This window comes from Salmo salar, chromosome ssa20 (assembly GCF_905237065.1).
Source record: "Salmo salar chromosome ssa20, Ssal_v3.1, whole genome shotgun sequence".
NCBI lineage: Eukaryota > Metazoa > Chordata > Actinopteri > Salmoniformes > Salmonidae > Salmo > Salmo salar.
In genome coordinates this window covers 18,742,982-18,757,584 of record NC_059461.1, presented here as the reverse complement: position 1 = coordinate 18,757,584, position 14,603 = coordinate 18,742,982, and the positions used below count along the sequence as shown (strand labels likewise).

Here is a 14,603-nt window from a genome sequence, read left to right as displayed (position 1 = left end):
ATATTTCTGCACTGCTTCCTAAGTGCCAGTAGAGGACAGTGTTCTCTTGTGCTGTAGGCCTACTGTCTCCTCATCACTGGACACTGAACAGCTAGAACTTCAGTGTACTGGAAAACAGTGGTCTGCAGAAAACGTCCACCCAGTGTAGGTTTTCCTTTAAATATATATATATGTATATATACATACAGTGGGGGGAAAAAGTATTTGATCCCCTGCTGATTTTGTACATTTGCCCACTTACAAAGAAATTATCAGTCTATAATTTTAATGGTAGGTTTATAGGAACAGTGAGAGACAGAATAACAACAAAAAAATCCAGAAAAACGCATGTCAAAAATTTTATAAAATGATTTCCATTTTAATGAGGGAAATAAGTATTTGACCCCTCATGACTTAGTACTTGGTGGCAAAACCCTTGTTGGCAATCACAGAGGTCAGACGTTTCTTGTAGTTGGCCACCAGGTTTGCACACATCTCTGGAGGGATTTTGTCCCACTCCTCTTTGCAGATCTTCTCCAAGTCATTAAGGTTTCGAGGCTGACGTTTGGCAACTCGAACCTTCAGCTCCCTCCACAGATTTTCTATGGGATTAAGGTCTGGAGACTGGCTAGGCCACTCCAGGACCTTAATGTGCTTCTTCTTGAGCCACTCCTTTGTTGCCTTGGCCGTGTGTTTTGGGTCATTGTTATGCTGGAATACCCATCCACGACCCATTTTCAATGCCCTGGCTGAGGGAAGGAGGTTCTCACCCAAGATTTGACAGTACATGGCCCCGTCAAATGATGCGGTGAAGTTGTCCTGTCACCTTAGCAGAAAAACACCCCCAAAGCATAATGTTTCCACCTCCATGTTTGACGGTGGAGATGGTGTTCTTGGGGTCATAGGCAGCATTCCTCCTCCTCCAAACACGGCGAGTTGAGTTGATGCCAAAGAGCTCCATTTTGGTCTCATCTGACCACAACACTTCTACCAGTTGTCCTCTGAATCATTCAGATGTTCATTGGCAAACTTCAGACGGGCATGTATATGTATTCTTGAGCAGGGGGACCTTGCGGGCGCTGCAGGATTTCAGTCCTTCACGGCGTAGTGTGTTACCAATTGTATTCTTGGTGACTATGGTCCCAGCTGCCTTGAGATCATTGACAAGATCCTCCCGTGTAGTTCTGGGCTGATTCCTCACCGTTCTCATGATCATTGCAACCCCACGAGGTGAGATCTTGCCTGGAGCCCCAGGCCGAGGGATATTGACAGTTCTTTTGTGTTTCTTCCATTTGCGAATAATCGCACCAACTGTTGTCACCTTCTCACCAAGCTGCTTGGCGATGGTCTTGTAGCCCATTCCAGCCTTGTGTAAGTCTACAATCTTGTCCCTGACATCATTGGAGAGCTCTTTGGTCTTGGCCATGGTGGAGAGTTTGGAATCTGATTGATTGATTGCTTCTGTGGACATGTGTCTTTTTTACAGGTAACAAGCTGCGGTTAGGAGCACTCCCTTTAAGAGTGTGCTCCTAATCTCAGCTCATTACCTGTATAAAAGACACCTGGGAGCCAGAAATCTTTCTGATTGAGAGGGGGTCAAATACTTATTTCCCTCATTAAAATGCAAATCAATTTATAACATTTTTGACATGCGTTTTTCTGGATATTTTTGTTGTTGTTCTGTCTCTCACTGTTCAAATAAACCTACCATTAAAATTATAGACTGATCCTTTCTTTATCAGTGGGCAAACATACAAAATCAACAGGGGATCAAATACTTTTTCCCTCACTGTGTGTATATATATATATATATAGTACCAGTCAAAAGTTTGGACCCGCCTACTCATTCTAGGGGTTTTCTTTATTTTTACTATTTTCTACAGTAATAGTGAAGACTTCAAAACTATGAAATAACACATATGGAATCATGTAGTAACCAAAAAAGTGTTAAACAAATCAAAATATATTTTAGATTTTAGATTCTTCAAAGTAGCCACCCCTTGACTTGATGACAGCTTTGCACACTCTTGGCATTCTCTCAAGGAGCTTCACCTGGAATGCTTTTACAATATTCTTGAAGTAGTTCCCACATATGCTGAGCACTTGTTAGCTGCTTTTCTTTCACTCTGCGGTCCAACTCATCCCAAACCATCTCAATTGGGTTGAGGTCGGGTGATTGTGGAGGCCAGATCATCTGATGCAGCACTCCATCACTCTCCTTCTTGGTCAAATAGCCCTTACACAGCTTGGAGGTGTGTTGGGCCATTGTCCTGTTGAAAACAAATTATAGTCCCACTAAGCGCAAATCAGATGGGATGGCGTATCGCTGCAGAATGCTGTTGTAGCAATGCTGGTTGTGTGCCTTGAATTCTAAATAAATCACTGACAGTGTCACCAGCAAAGCACCATTACATCTCCTCCTCCATGCTTCACGGTGAGAACCATACATGCAGAGATCATCCGTTCACCTACTCTGCGTCTCACAAAGACACTGCGGTTGAAACCAAAAATGTCAGACCAAAGGACAAATTTCCACTGGTCTAATGTCCATTGCTCATGTTTCTTACCCCAAGCAAGTCTCTTCTTCTTCTTGGTGTCATTTAGACTTGGTTTCTTTGCAGCAATTCGACCGTGAAGGCCTGATTCACGCAGTCTCCTCTGAACAGTTGATCTTGAGATGTGTCTGTAAATGGTCCTCTGTGAAGCATTTATTTCTGCCGCAATTTCTGAGGCTGGTAACTATTGGTCTTCCTTTCCTGTGGCGGTTCTCATAAGAGCCAGTTTCATCATAGCGCTTGATGATTTTTGCGACTGCACTTGAAGAAACTTTCAAAGTTCTTGACATTTTACAGATTGACTGACCTTCATGTCTTAAAGTAATGATGGACTGTCATTTCTTTTTGCTATTTGAGCTGTTCTTGCAATAATATGGACTTGGTCTTTTACCAAATAGGGCTATCTTCTGTATACCACCCTACCTTGTCACAACACAACTGATTGGCTCAAACACATTAAGGAAAGAAATTACACAAATTAACTTTTAACAAGGCACACCTGTCAATTGAAATGCATTCCAGGTGGTTACCTCGTGAAGCTGGTTGAGAGAATGCCAAGTGTGTGCAAAGCTGTCATCAAGGCAAAGGCTGGCTACTTTGAAGAATCTTAAATATAAAATATATTTTGATTTGTTTAACACTTTTTTGGTTACTACATGATTCCAAATGTGCTATATTATAGTTTTGATGTCTTCACTCTTATTTTACAATGTAGAAAATAGTAAAAATAAAGAAAAACCCTTGAATGAGTAGACGTGTCCAAACTTTTCACTGGTATGGCGTCTGAAATTATTAAATGTTTTTATTTTTTACAAAGGATGGCTCAAAGTAAGTTCATTTACATGTGTACATATACACCACACAAATTGTATGTGTTTTAGAAGTTAACCTTTCACTAAAATTGTATCTAATGGTCGCATGGTAATTGCTAACCGCTAATGTTAGCTAGCTCAGCGCTAGGTGCTATCTAGCCCACCATTTCGGCCTACTAGCTTGCATATGTTGTTGTTAGCTAGCTGTTCATGGGTTTTTGTTACATGCAATACACAGGCATCTTCTATAATTTGGTTGTACAATTAGCACTGTATAAATAGTGTGAATGAGATGTACTGTTGTTGCCCATACAATGCATGGGTGTCATAGCTACATACACATCTAGTGAGACAAGGCCGTGTTTACACCAGTGGAGGCTCCTCAGAGGAAGAAGGGGACAACCATCCTCCTCAGTGAATTTCATAAAAATTAAAATAGTGAAACATTTAAAAAGTTATCCTTTTTAGATAAAACTATACAATATATATTCACGTCACCAAATAATTGATTAAAACACATTGTTTTGCAAAGAAGGTCTACATTAGCCTCAACAGCACTCTGTAGGGTAGCACCATGGTGTAGCCGGAGGACCTCTAGCTTCCGTCCTCCTCTGTGTACATTTACTTTATTACAAAACCTAGGAGGCTCATGGATCTCACCCCCTTCCATAGACTTACACAGTAATTAGGAATTTTGACAACTTCTGGAGGAAATCCTCCAAACTATCAGAGCTCTTGCACCATGAACTGACATGTTGTCCATCCAATCAAATGATCAGAGAATGAGTCTAGTACAGAAATCATAAGCTACAGCTAGCTAGCACTGCAATGCATAAAATGTGGTGAGTAGGTGATTCAAAGAGAAAAACAATAGTTGAACAGTTTTGAACAAATTAATTTCTTCAAAAATGGAAGAGGAGCAAGAGAGAGAGGTAGATATATTTCATTCGTTTTTTGACTTTCACTTACTTAGTTAGAAATTGCAGCTAGCTAGTTTAGCCTACTCAAACACGTGGCTCAAACAGAGGGATGCTATGTTGGCTAGCTGACTATGACTGTCCAACACCGGAGCTCTTCCAAGTCAAGGTAAGCTTTTGGTTTTACTAATTTATTGCTAATATGGTGACAACAATGTAGTCTGAGTGTAGAGGTTATAAATTGAAGGTTTGGCTTGGAAACGTTTTTTGCCTGGTCACAGGCAGCTGATGTGTTGTGCATTGAAGTCCACAAGCAAAGGGGAAAAAGTGAGAGGAGAAGAGCATGTAGATACGAGAAGGAATACAATGAGCTGTTTGTAAGTAGTTATGAAAGTGAACTTTTTTCATGTGATCAGGGGTGTATTCATTCCACCGATTCTGTTGCAAAACGTTTCTTAAATGGAAGCAAACGGAACGAAACGGGGATAAACATACCTGAATTTGTCCAATAGCAACTCTCATTTGCAACTGTGTGCAAGGTGGTATTGAATGTGTCACTGTCTGTCACAAATCTTTCTCTAGACCTGTGTGCACCTACATTGTAAACTTTAATTCATAGGCTAGGTTGTAGCAAAAGAAAACATTTGAGTATCATGTAGTAGCCTAAACCTATCGGTGCTACATTGAACTGGGTGAATGGAATATAAAAGACAGTATGCTGTAATAGAAATAAGGCCACGCTCATAAAATAAAAAATCGTCCTCCCTCATCTTAAACGCACCGACCGCCACTGGTTTATACAGGAGACAAAGAGTGAAACTCTCAGATGCCCTTTTTACATACAATAGCAATGTCCTGCACCAGTGTCCTGGCCACCAAAACAACATACATTTAACCTTGTGCTTATATCCATTGCAGGTTCTTGTGCCAGATGAGTAGAATGAAAGCAGATGTTGAATTCCACCCACCTGGTCTAAAGTGGCTGCTATATCGCCCGCAGTTCCATTAATCACCAATTGCTGTACTTTATTGAAACACTAATTGCCTCTGTATCAGAACTGCCAAGACTGTTTTACTGAAAATAGCAGTAATCATGAGCTAGGTACACATTTTGGTTTCCTACTCTAGTCCATATGCCTGTAACTCTGTGCACTGCCAGTACCACATGCATAACTTGTGGCATATCTCGTTGATTATAATGACATTTGGGTAGATGTTTGTGATACATCCAGTGTACGGAGCCAAAGGCATGTCGAGCCAATTTCAACCAGGTGGATGGAATTCAACTAGTGTTTTCACAATAGTCCAATAATACCAATAATCTCAGTAATTTCACAAGATATCAAACATTGTTTGGGGGATCTACCATCAAGGTCAGAGTGATATATGTCAAAGGTTGGAATTCACCTTTTACATCTCTCAATCTGGGGTTGCTGGGGCTTTAAAGTAATGTTCAGTCTTGAATTGTATGAATATGCATGACTTGATGCATTTGTTTACTGTGTTCTATTGTTTTGCACAGTTGAGAGTGCTTACAGAGGATGAGAGAGACATTGGAGAGAAGTTGATGTGGACCTGATGAGCGGTGAGGAGGATAGCCTGCAAAACAGCAAATGAGTGTGGTTCGTCAAGCCACCTTATTTCTGGAGTGAGGTGTACTGCCCTTTGTCAAAAACTACAGTGGTTAGAGAGGGAACAAAGATACTTGGCGAGCCACACCACACGGATCATGTCTGGTGCCATCTGATGCTTACCTGTTTCCATCTGGTGCCATCTGGTGCTTACCTGTTTCCATCTGGTGCCATCTGGTGCTTACCTGTTTCCATCTGGTGCCATCTAGTGCTTACCTGTTTCCATCTGGTGCCATCTGGTGCTTACCTGTTTCCATCTGGTGCCATCTGGTGCTTACCTGTTTCCATCTGGTGCTTACCTGTTTCCATCTGGTGCCTACCTGTTTCCATCTGGTGCCTACCTGTTTCCATCTGGTGCCATCTGGTGCTTACGTGTCCCAGGTGGAGCTTATGGGGTGTACTTTAGTTTCAGGCCCTGCTTAGCCTAAATGCAGATACTATTACCCGCTTTCTCCTGCTCTACTGAAATGAATTATCATCCTTCAAGAAGTGATTAAGTGGATTTGTGCTTAAGTGGAACTACAACATGTTTAGTGATAGTATAGTGATGTCGTGAGGTGCTGGTTAAACCTTGACAGTGGTGCTCAAATGTTATTTCTGAAAAGGTGTAGGAACCCTGATGTGTGATAATAATAAAATATTATTTAATAATGTATTCATTCATTCATAATTCACTGTGATAAATTCATTCAATAATGAATTGTGTTTTAATATACCAGTGACAACCACAAAGGCAAGCTATCAATGACTAACATTCAGTGGGGGCGAATAAGCATGCGCAGCCTTGAACAAGGGCACGGTCATTTACTGACATTTATGGCAGAGATGTTGTGGGACATGGACTGAGATGTAATGCAACTGATGTCAAACGTACACTGGAATTTCAAGATGTGTCCTGGTCCATGGGTGGACGTGTGTGGTCATTTCAGGGGATTTACTGAACCGTTTCCGGACATATACACGTCCGTGCATGTCCGTGCACAAAAGCGTTCTGTTATTGGAGATATACGGGACGTGTGCAGGGCCGTACAAGGCTGGACACTTGCCACAAATTTCCAGAAACGGTATGTTTTCATACTTGTGCACCGGAATGTTCGAGATGTAAATGTGTCTTTGCATGCAGCGATGTATAGACATCCTTTACAGTTATACAGTATGGCTGGACAAGTTATACATTGTGTTTTAAACACCAAACACTGGTCCCAGGCTGCAGTACTGAACTGCTGGAACAGCTACATTTTGATTAAAACTGACTCATGTTAAGAGAGTGAAACTCCTCTCAGAGAAAATGCTTTGCTCAGAAAAAGGTGCTTATACGACAGTTGTCTTCTGCAGAGGATGCTATGGTTGTTTTGGGGAGTGTCTTCTGCTCTAGTAAACCTTCCCCCCAGGCCCCCACCGCCACTTCCCAGAGGCCCTGTTGATTTCCGACATATTTCCTTTTCCTATGTCACAGCCATGCTGAAACTCACATTTCACTGTGAGGCTGGACAACACCTTCCAGTCGGGTGCCCAGGCCAATGTAAACTCCACCGCAGCAGGAGGCTACAGCCAAAACAATCACTTTCACAGGGGAGAGAACTGCATACACTCACCGCCTTCATGAGTAACGCTCCTTTCACCGGATGCTCTGCTTTCATATGTTTCAGTGTAAGTCAACTACAGTACATCACAAAGCTTTTGTTTAATGTGGACTGGACCCGAAGTTGTTCTTTCACACAACCTCCTATAACCTCCTCCCCAGTCCTCATATTGCCATGGCTTTCACTGAAATACAAGAGCACCACTTTGACAGCCGTTTTGTCAAACGTTGTCCTGGGACACATGCTTTAGTGTACAATAAGTCTGAGGATGATAGTCTTTCCCTAAATTTACAACATCAAATAGCCCTACTATACAAACACTACAGACCATAGTCTTTGGGGAAACGTGGTACAGTCAGATGGGATACAGCCAATAGGAGTTATGCCTTTAGTGACGACAATGGCAGATAGTACTGCCGTCTCTATGGTGATGATAGAATGCCATGTGTGCTCTGTCGATTTTTGTCTGTCATTGGACCAGTGAACAAAATGTAAGGAGGTTGCATAGGCCTATAAAAAACGAATTGTAGCCCTATTCCCAGCCTTATCTCTAACCTAAGGCCTGCCCTAGCCTTTTGGGGGAAATTTGACACATTTTGCCACAGGGTGGAGAAATATTTGCAGTTTTGAAGCAAATTTCTTGCAATTCTACACATTTTGCCATGACTTATGCCATGTTAAAGGAAAATTCCACCCAAATCTATCTTTTGGTATTTTTTGGATTATCATATAGTCCCAAAATGTTTTGCATGTCAGCAATCAAGCTTTCAAGATATATACATTTCAATATACAGAAATACAGTCAGTATGATGCATTTTGCATCATATGAAGCAAAAGCAGCATCATATGATGCAAAATTCATCATACCGGCTGTATTTCTGTATTTTGACTAATAGAACCCATGGGGGCCCCCTAGAGGTCAGGGAACCTGAGCACGTGCCCTGTGTGCCCAGTCGGTAATTCGTTTAGATAGCTGGCTAGACTAATTTACCAATCTGAAAAATGTTAGCTGACATGGGCTAATTGACTGACTGTCAATGAATGACATAACAAAAGAAAAATTGATGATGCACAACCAAATTTGGAATGTGCACCTTGTATATGATACTGTTTTAACTCTCAACAGTAAGTTGAGACCCCAACTGAATTCCTAAAAACTTGGTCGGGGACACTCTAGCAAACTGCGGGGCCCTAAGTGGTCACTTTAGTGGCTAGGGTCGGCCCTGCTCCAACTTTGTAGTGTATGCTTGATGTGTCCAAACCTACATTTCTAAGCTGATTACATTGAGGATGTGGATAGGTGACACATTGAGATGTACTAAATACATTAAACAGTAGGCCCATGCTGTGATAACCTCAGAGTCACCATTTAGAAAACTAGCACACTAAGCCAGACAGACAGGTCTGTAAAGAGAGGTGGGATAGACAGAGGAGGGGTCAGGGTGGGATAGATAGACAGGGGGAGACATAGGAGATGGGGAGGAGGACAGGGTGTGGAATTTGGGAGGCTGCTGTGATGTTTGTGATCCAGAGACCAGCCTGTACATTATGTTGAAGGATATGAGGGAACATAAACCTGGCTAGAGCACTGGCCGCGGCCTCACTGGAGACCCAACTTGCCTCTTCTCCCTGGCCCTAACGCCAGAACAACAGGCTGGCTTTCAGCACTGCACCCCTCTTTGGAGTTATGTACTCCTAGCCCTAAAGTACTTCATAAAGGTAAGTGCCAGACTTACAGTGCATTCGGAAAGTATTCAGACCTCCAACATGTTTATCAATCTACACACAATACCCCATAATGACCAAAAAACTGGTTTTTAGAAATGTTTTCAAAAACATAAATACCTTATTAACATAAGTATTCAGACCCTTTGCTATGAGACTCGTAATTGAGCTCAGGTGCACCCTGTTTCCATTTATCATCCTTGACATGTTTCTACAACTTGATTGGAGTCCACCTGTGGTCAATTCAATTGATTGGACATGATTTGTATAGACACGCCTGTCTATACAAGGTCCCATAGTTGACAGTGCATGTCAGAGCAAAAACCAAGCCATAAGGTTGAAGGAATTGTCCAGAGACAGAATTGTGTCTAGGCACAGATCTAGTGAAGGGTACCAAAAATGGAGCAAAGTACAGAGAGATCTTTGATGAAAACCTGCTCCAGAGCGCTCAGTACCTCAGACTGTTGAGAAGGTTCACCTTCCAACAGAACAACGACCCTAAGCACACAGTTAAGACAACGCAGGAGTGGCTTTGAGACAAGTCTCAATGTCCTTGAGTGGCTAAGCCAGAGCCTGGACTTGAACATCTCTATAGAGACCTGAAAATAGCTGTGAAGCGACACTCCCCATCCAAACTCACAGAGCTTGAGAGGATCTGCAAAGAATGGGAGAAACTCCCTAAATACAGGTGTACCAAGCTTGTAGTGTCATAGCCAAGAAGACCCAAGGATGTAATTGCTGACAAAGGCACCTTAACAAAGTACTGTAAAGTTTTTTAATTGTCATTATGGGGTATTATGGGGTGTAGATTGATGAGGAAAAAAAACAAATGCAATCAATTTTAGAATAAGGCTGTAACATAAGAGAATTCTGGGTCTGAATACTTTCTGAATGCACTGTACCCCCTTCTGTGAGTCTGTACCCCCTCCTTACAGCAGCATCCCAGACCAACCACCCTATGCTGTCATCTAAATCACCATCCACCTGACACACCTATCAGAAGCACAAGACAGAGCACGTGTTGGTTTTATTTCATGTATCAGAGAATTATTGATAAGAATTCAAACAATATATAAATCTTAAATATATATAAAATCTTCCCTCCAGTATAAGAAAGTCTCCATACTATGAGTCAATAAAAACACACCCCGGAAAATGAGGTGATCTGTATAATTTGCCACTCAACAAAGAGTGAAGTCTGTACACTATACTCTGTAATATGACAAACACACACACACATAAACACTCTGTTTTCTCACCCTTTCATTCTCTCTCTCACACACACACACACACTTCACAACATGTAACATACAGGTACAATCATTGATGACGTCCTGTCCTCATTCGACCATCAACGTATCAGACAAAACACTTCATCGTACATGAATGTATGGGATTGCCCATGGTCATCGCTCATCACATCCTTACACGTTCACTGGCCTCACTAATTTACACATTATGACAAAAAGTAATATGTCCCTCATATACATGCATACAAGTTCCTTTCTTTTTCTCCCACTGTGGTTATAGGAGGGTCTTGACAATGTTAACAAATAAAAATAATAAAAAGGGTGATAAGCAGAGGATTCAATGACATATTTCACCCACAAGTCCAACATGACATTAAGAAAGTGACATCAGGCCATCTATGGTCTGTTGTGCTCAGTGCTGTCCCTTCCTCCACTGGAACAGTTCCGTGGCTGGGTCATCAGCAGGGAAGGGGAACTGGACCTAGCCGCAGAGAGTTGCACAAAATAGCTACCCATCTCTCATGTTGGTTAACTGGGGGCAACGTGCCAGGAAGCTTAAAGTGCAAGCAATAGTTCTGCATGGTTAGGGGGAGCAGCCACCTAGCTCTCTCTCCCATAGTCTGGTGCTGGGGGAGAGGCTGCCAGCCACACTGATGTCCAGGAAGGGGCTGAAAGGCAGGGCTATCCGTGGGCAGAGGGCGTATGGAAGATGGGGAGAGACTAGCATGCCCTAGCCCTATCCAGTGTGTCGAGGCTGGGGTTGGGCATCCTCCTAATCCTGACTCAGTGCCTGAAGGTGTGGATGTCATTGTGCAGGCTGACAGAGGGCCTTGAGGGGGAGCCGTGATTGTGACAGCTCTTCTTGCAGCTGCAGCGCTGGATCCACATGACGTTGCGTGTGAAGCCCTCTCCGCCGGGACAGTGGAAGCGCAGGCGGACGGTACGGGTCAGTGAAGGGGTGCAGCATCGTCTGTCCGCACAGGAGCCGCAGCTGCGAGGTCGATAGTGCCGTGCCGTGGAGCAGCCAGCAAAGTTGATGCTGATTGGCTCCCGAGGGCGCACTGAACGCTGGCACTTCTTTTCCCTCTGGACAGTCAACAAACACACAGTTAGACAACTGAGCTACATAAACCATAATAGTCATATTGCAATGGTTCTCATTAAAAATGAAATATTAATATGTTCTATGTGCTATACTTGTATGCTTCATCATTTCCCACAACATATCAGACATTGAGTGGAGCCTCATTGTACCTTGATTGCTGGGGTAAGTCGCAGGTCACATTGGCGGACTTGACACAGTCGTGTCTCTCTGACCAGCCGGCAGTCTGCGTTGTTATTAGTCACCCGACTGGAGATGCCCATCCCACAGGTAGTGGAACATTCCGTCCAATCAGTGGTCTGTGGGAAGCATCTGGCGCTTAGCGACACCTGGGACATGGGGAGGGACACCACCTCTGTGAAAGGAGAGGACAGGCAAACATACAAGGTCAAGACTATGGGAAACATATAGGGTTACAATTATGAGAAAGTTAAGATTATGACCAAGATAGGATTATGTCTGGATAGAGACTGTGGAAGAATGAGACATTGGGATAGGTTGTTTACTGTACCTCTAAAGGTGACTCCAGTGCTGGCCTGATAGTGTGGCTGTTCCTGGAGCTGGTTGTTGATGTGGTTTGGGAGGGGTTGTGGGTTGGGCAGAGCTGCCTGTGGAGGTTCCTCTGGGTCCTCACTGATGTGGTTGTTGTCGTCACAGACCCACTCTGCACAGCAGCGGCCCAAGGGCCGTGCCAGCCTGGGCCGGGAGCAGCGCCAGTCGGGCAGGGACACCTGGTGGGGGCAGAGTGGCATGCAGCCCACCACCCCGTCCATGCAGCTGCACTGGTGCTGGCAGCTGGGCTGGAAGTCCTCTCCATGCTGGTAGACACGCCCGCTGAACTCGCAGGACCGGCCCTTGGCCTCCGCTAGGGAGAGACACAGACACATTATCAGCACAGTGGACTTTATACCACTATGGCAGTGTTACAATGATGCTGAGCATTTATCTACTTGAATTATCACATTTCTATTATAATTCTGAAATCCCCATACCCAGCTGCTACACCCATACTTCTGCATACTCCCATACTGGCCCAACCACCTCTCTCCCGCTGATGTTAGGGGTGCTCCTGGTCCTTACCTCGGCACAGGCCTCTCTCTGGGTCTCCCCCAGCCCCCAGGTGGCAGTGCAGGCCCTTGATGTGGTCACAGGGCTGGCTGGGGCTGCAGTCCTGGTTGAACTGCCTGGCACACACCTTACAGCAGCCACAGGCGTCTGTCACCCAGCTAACGCCCACTGGGCACAATGGGGGTGATGGGTCACAAGAGCACTGGGCAGGACAGTCACTCTCCACCTGAGAGAGACAGCAGTGTCAGTGTTATAGATGTGTTGGGTTCCGCAGAGCAGCAGTAGGGTAGAGGTGCAGCCTCGTCTTTACTATGACTAGTAGTACAGTAGTATACTCTCATACTGGAGTGTCTTTCTTCATTGTAACAAAAATACCAAAAAAGTTCAACTATTTTTGTAAAAAAAAATAAAATAAAAAAATCAATCATTTTGGAAAAACAGAAACACATCATCAATAAAATAATGCAAAATGTAGAGAGAACGAGAGAATGGGAAAAAAAAAGGAAAAAAAAGAGGGCAGACAGGTAAGTATGCATCTATGAAACTCACCATGACAGCAGCACTGGAGAGGAGAACGAACAGGGTAGAAACAGTCCTTCTCAAACTAACCAGAGAAAACATCCTGACAGCGTACTTTCCAAAATTACAATCAGAGGTCGTTAGATGGAGAACAGAAACCTGGTGGCTGTGACGATATACTGTCCAGAGAGGAGAGAAGTCTGTTGATCTGTCAGTTTACCTATTCATTCATCTGAACCGATCCATAGTTCTATGCGAGCGCACTAAAAGCTACACTAGTTTGGTGTTTCTTTGCTCTCCTACAGTATCAGCACAGCTCAGCTAGGGTTAGCTTCCCTTCATATAGAGCGAGATTCCCTCGGTGGTGCCTGTACTTATAGACACAGGCAGACCGCCCACACCCTGTGACATCAGCTCTCCTCTTAAGGAGTAAGGGAAAGTGTATGGAGGGGGATTCAGTGAGTGGAGTAGGAGAGAAAGAAATTGCACCGTTGCTACATTGCTATAATGAGAAAGCATGGTTATACTATGAACACAGTACTGTAGGCACTTCAGTGCACTGACATCTTACTATTTATATGTCCCTAATGCTATTGAGAAACTACAAGAAAAGCTTATTGCTGGTAAATTCACAATAAGCAAAGCTAAGTATGGAGTAAGTTCAAATAGTATTTGATTTCTTTCAAATAGGTTGAGCATTTGATTGAGCCTGCCTGAAGTGCCAGATGGGTGTGGTTTGCACTTTTGGGACTATTCTATCTGTCCCATTGTGCCAGGCAAGCTCAATCAAGTGCAGCTAAAGTATTTGAATGAACACAAACACTATTTGAACCCAGGTCTGCAGAGCTTTGGGATTCCCATACCGTGGAGTGACACTGTAGCTCCATTCCTGCATATGAGCAGTGTTTGACAATTGCGATCACCTAAGCTAAGACCGATACAGGAAACAGAAAAACAAGTGTAGGTGTCATGGGAAAAATGAGTGAGGAATCCCGCTCTGGCGTAGAATCCACTTTAATAGGGGAAGTGGTGATGCAGATAGCTGAAAAATCTGTGCGTACAATTCTTCAAACATTCTATTACCTGGCCGGGCTGGCCCCAGAAACCCCACTGAAACACACTGCCCAGGCCAGGACACGCATCCCGTGTTCCCTCCATCTCTTTCCTAATGGCCACATTCCGGGACCAAAAAAAAGTACCTTCTACAGGTTCCCATGTTCGGTAGGAAAAACTAAACATTGCCATTGTCATCCCAGAGGAATATAAATTGTTTTGCTTGAGGGCAGGAAGGCCCTGCGTTAGCCCTTGGCTCTCTCTGTTATGAAACACAGGAAACATAATTTAGCACATTTGATGAGGCCACTGAAAACCTGCAAAGCGAGAGAAAGGAGTGAGTGGGAATATAGTCTCTCACACCACAGGAGAAGGCAAAGAACATACATAGGACCTGTTTCTGTGGAT

The 14,603-nt window shown here is 43.7% G+C and overlaps 1 protein-coding gene across 1 annotated transcript; it reads right to left on the bottom strand.

The window, feature by feature from the left end:
- Positions 1-10,211: 10,211 nt before the first annotated feature.
- Positions 10,212-13,556, bottom strand: LOC106580005 (CCN family member 1). The gene is made up of 5 exons (XM_014160537.2): positions 13,173-13,556; positions 12,636-12,849; positions 12,067-12,420; positions 11,708-11,910; positions 10,212-11,539 (listed from the first exon to the last, which is right to left on the bottom strand). The coding sequence occupies exons 1-5, from the start codon at positions 13,242-13,244 to the stop codon at positions 11,237-11,239; spliced, it is 1,146 nt and encodes a 381-aa protein (XP_014016012.2). The 5' UTR covers positions 13,245-13,556; the 3' UTR covers positions 10,212-11,236.
- Positions 13,557-14,603: the final 1,047 nt, after the last annotated feature.

Bases quoted from the DNA above. Each gene is read 5' to 3' on its own strand.
- LOC106580005 (XM_014160537.2), bottom strand. From the start codon at position 13,244: ATGTTTTCTCTGGTTAGTTTGAGAAGGACTGTTTCTACCCTGTTCGTT. The intron at 12,850-13,172 runs GTGAGTTTCATA...TGTCTCTCTCAG, and splicing joins TCTCCAGTGCTGCTGTCATG to GTGGAGAGTGACTGTCCTGC. The intron at 12,421-12,635 runs GTAAGGACCAGG...GTCTCTCCCTAG, and splicing joins AGAGAGAGGCCTGTGCCGAG to CGGAGGCCAAGGGCCGGTCC.